Source organism: Papilio polytes, unplaced genomic scaffold, assembly GCF_000836215.1.
Source record: "Papilio polytes unplaced genomic scaffold, Ppol_1.0 DF821734.1, whole genome shotgun sequence".
NCBI lineage: Eukaryota > Metazoa > Arthropoda > Insecta > Lepidoptera > Papilionidae > Papilio > Papilio polytes.
The window spans coordinates 221,601-222,302 of NW_013527470.1; the positions used below are offsets into that span (position 1 = coordinate 221,601).

The 702-nt window shown below is 49.0% G+C and overlaps 1 protein-coding gene across 1 annotated transcript in view; it reads right to left on the reverse strand.

Annotated features, from left to right (window-relative positions):
- Positions 1-696, reverse strand: part of LOC106108187 (zinc finger protein 135-like) — a 3,928-nt gene extending 3,232 nt beyond the window's left edge. Inside the window, exon 1 of the mRNA XM_013289289.1 lies at positions 3-696. Within this exon, the coding sequence (XP_013144743.1) occupies positions 3-646 (644 nt within the window). The 5' untranslated portion in view covers positions 647-696. The remainder of the gene's footprint in view (positions 1-2) is intronic.
- Between the last annotated feature and the right edge of the window lie 6 nt (positions 697-702).

A 702-nucleotide genomic window follows, 5' to 3' on the forward strand; every position in this document is an offset into this window, starting at 1 on the left:
TCTCCTTCCTCCGAACTCTGTGTTCTGAAGTTTGTCGATGTTGTTTCGCTTCAACAGAAGACTTGAAAGTTACGGAGCACACGAGACAAAAGAACGCCTTCTGCTTGTGCCTCGATTTCAAATGAGCTGCCAGAGTTAGGGATGATTTGAACTTGTCGTTGCAGAGGTCGCACTTGTGCAGCTCCTGATAGGTGTCGGTAGCGGCGTGAGTCAGCTCGTGACCGGTCGTCCGGCTGTGCTGCCTCATTTCAACGTTATACCTGAACTCCTTCGAGCATGTGGGGCAGGTAAAGATCGTCTTTTTGCGTAGTATTATAGGCATGGACCTGTTAACAACGGCTACAACTTCGCTATGCTCCGGCCCGGATATGTGACTGGCCATCGTATCGGACGTCTCGCATTCAAACTTGCAGAAGGAGCACCAGTATCGGCCCTCCATCGGCTCGCTGTTCGACTTGTGTTCGTCCGAAAACCAGTGTTGCATAAAATTTGACAGCCAGTTGGTGTAAAACTTGCACGGGCTGCACTGGAATGGGGATTGGTGCACTATGACATCGATGTTGTCGAGAATAAGCTGTTGGTAAGTAGGACTCTTTGTGTCAGTCGCTTTTCTAAAGTGGTAATGAGATATCAGATGCTTTCCCATCAACTGGTACCTGACTCTGGACTTGCAAACTGAGCATTGAACAAAGTGAGGCTTCC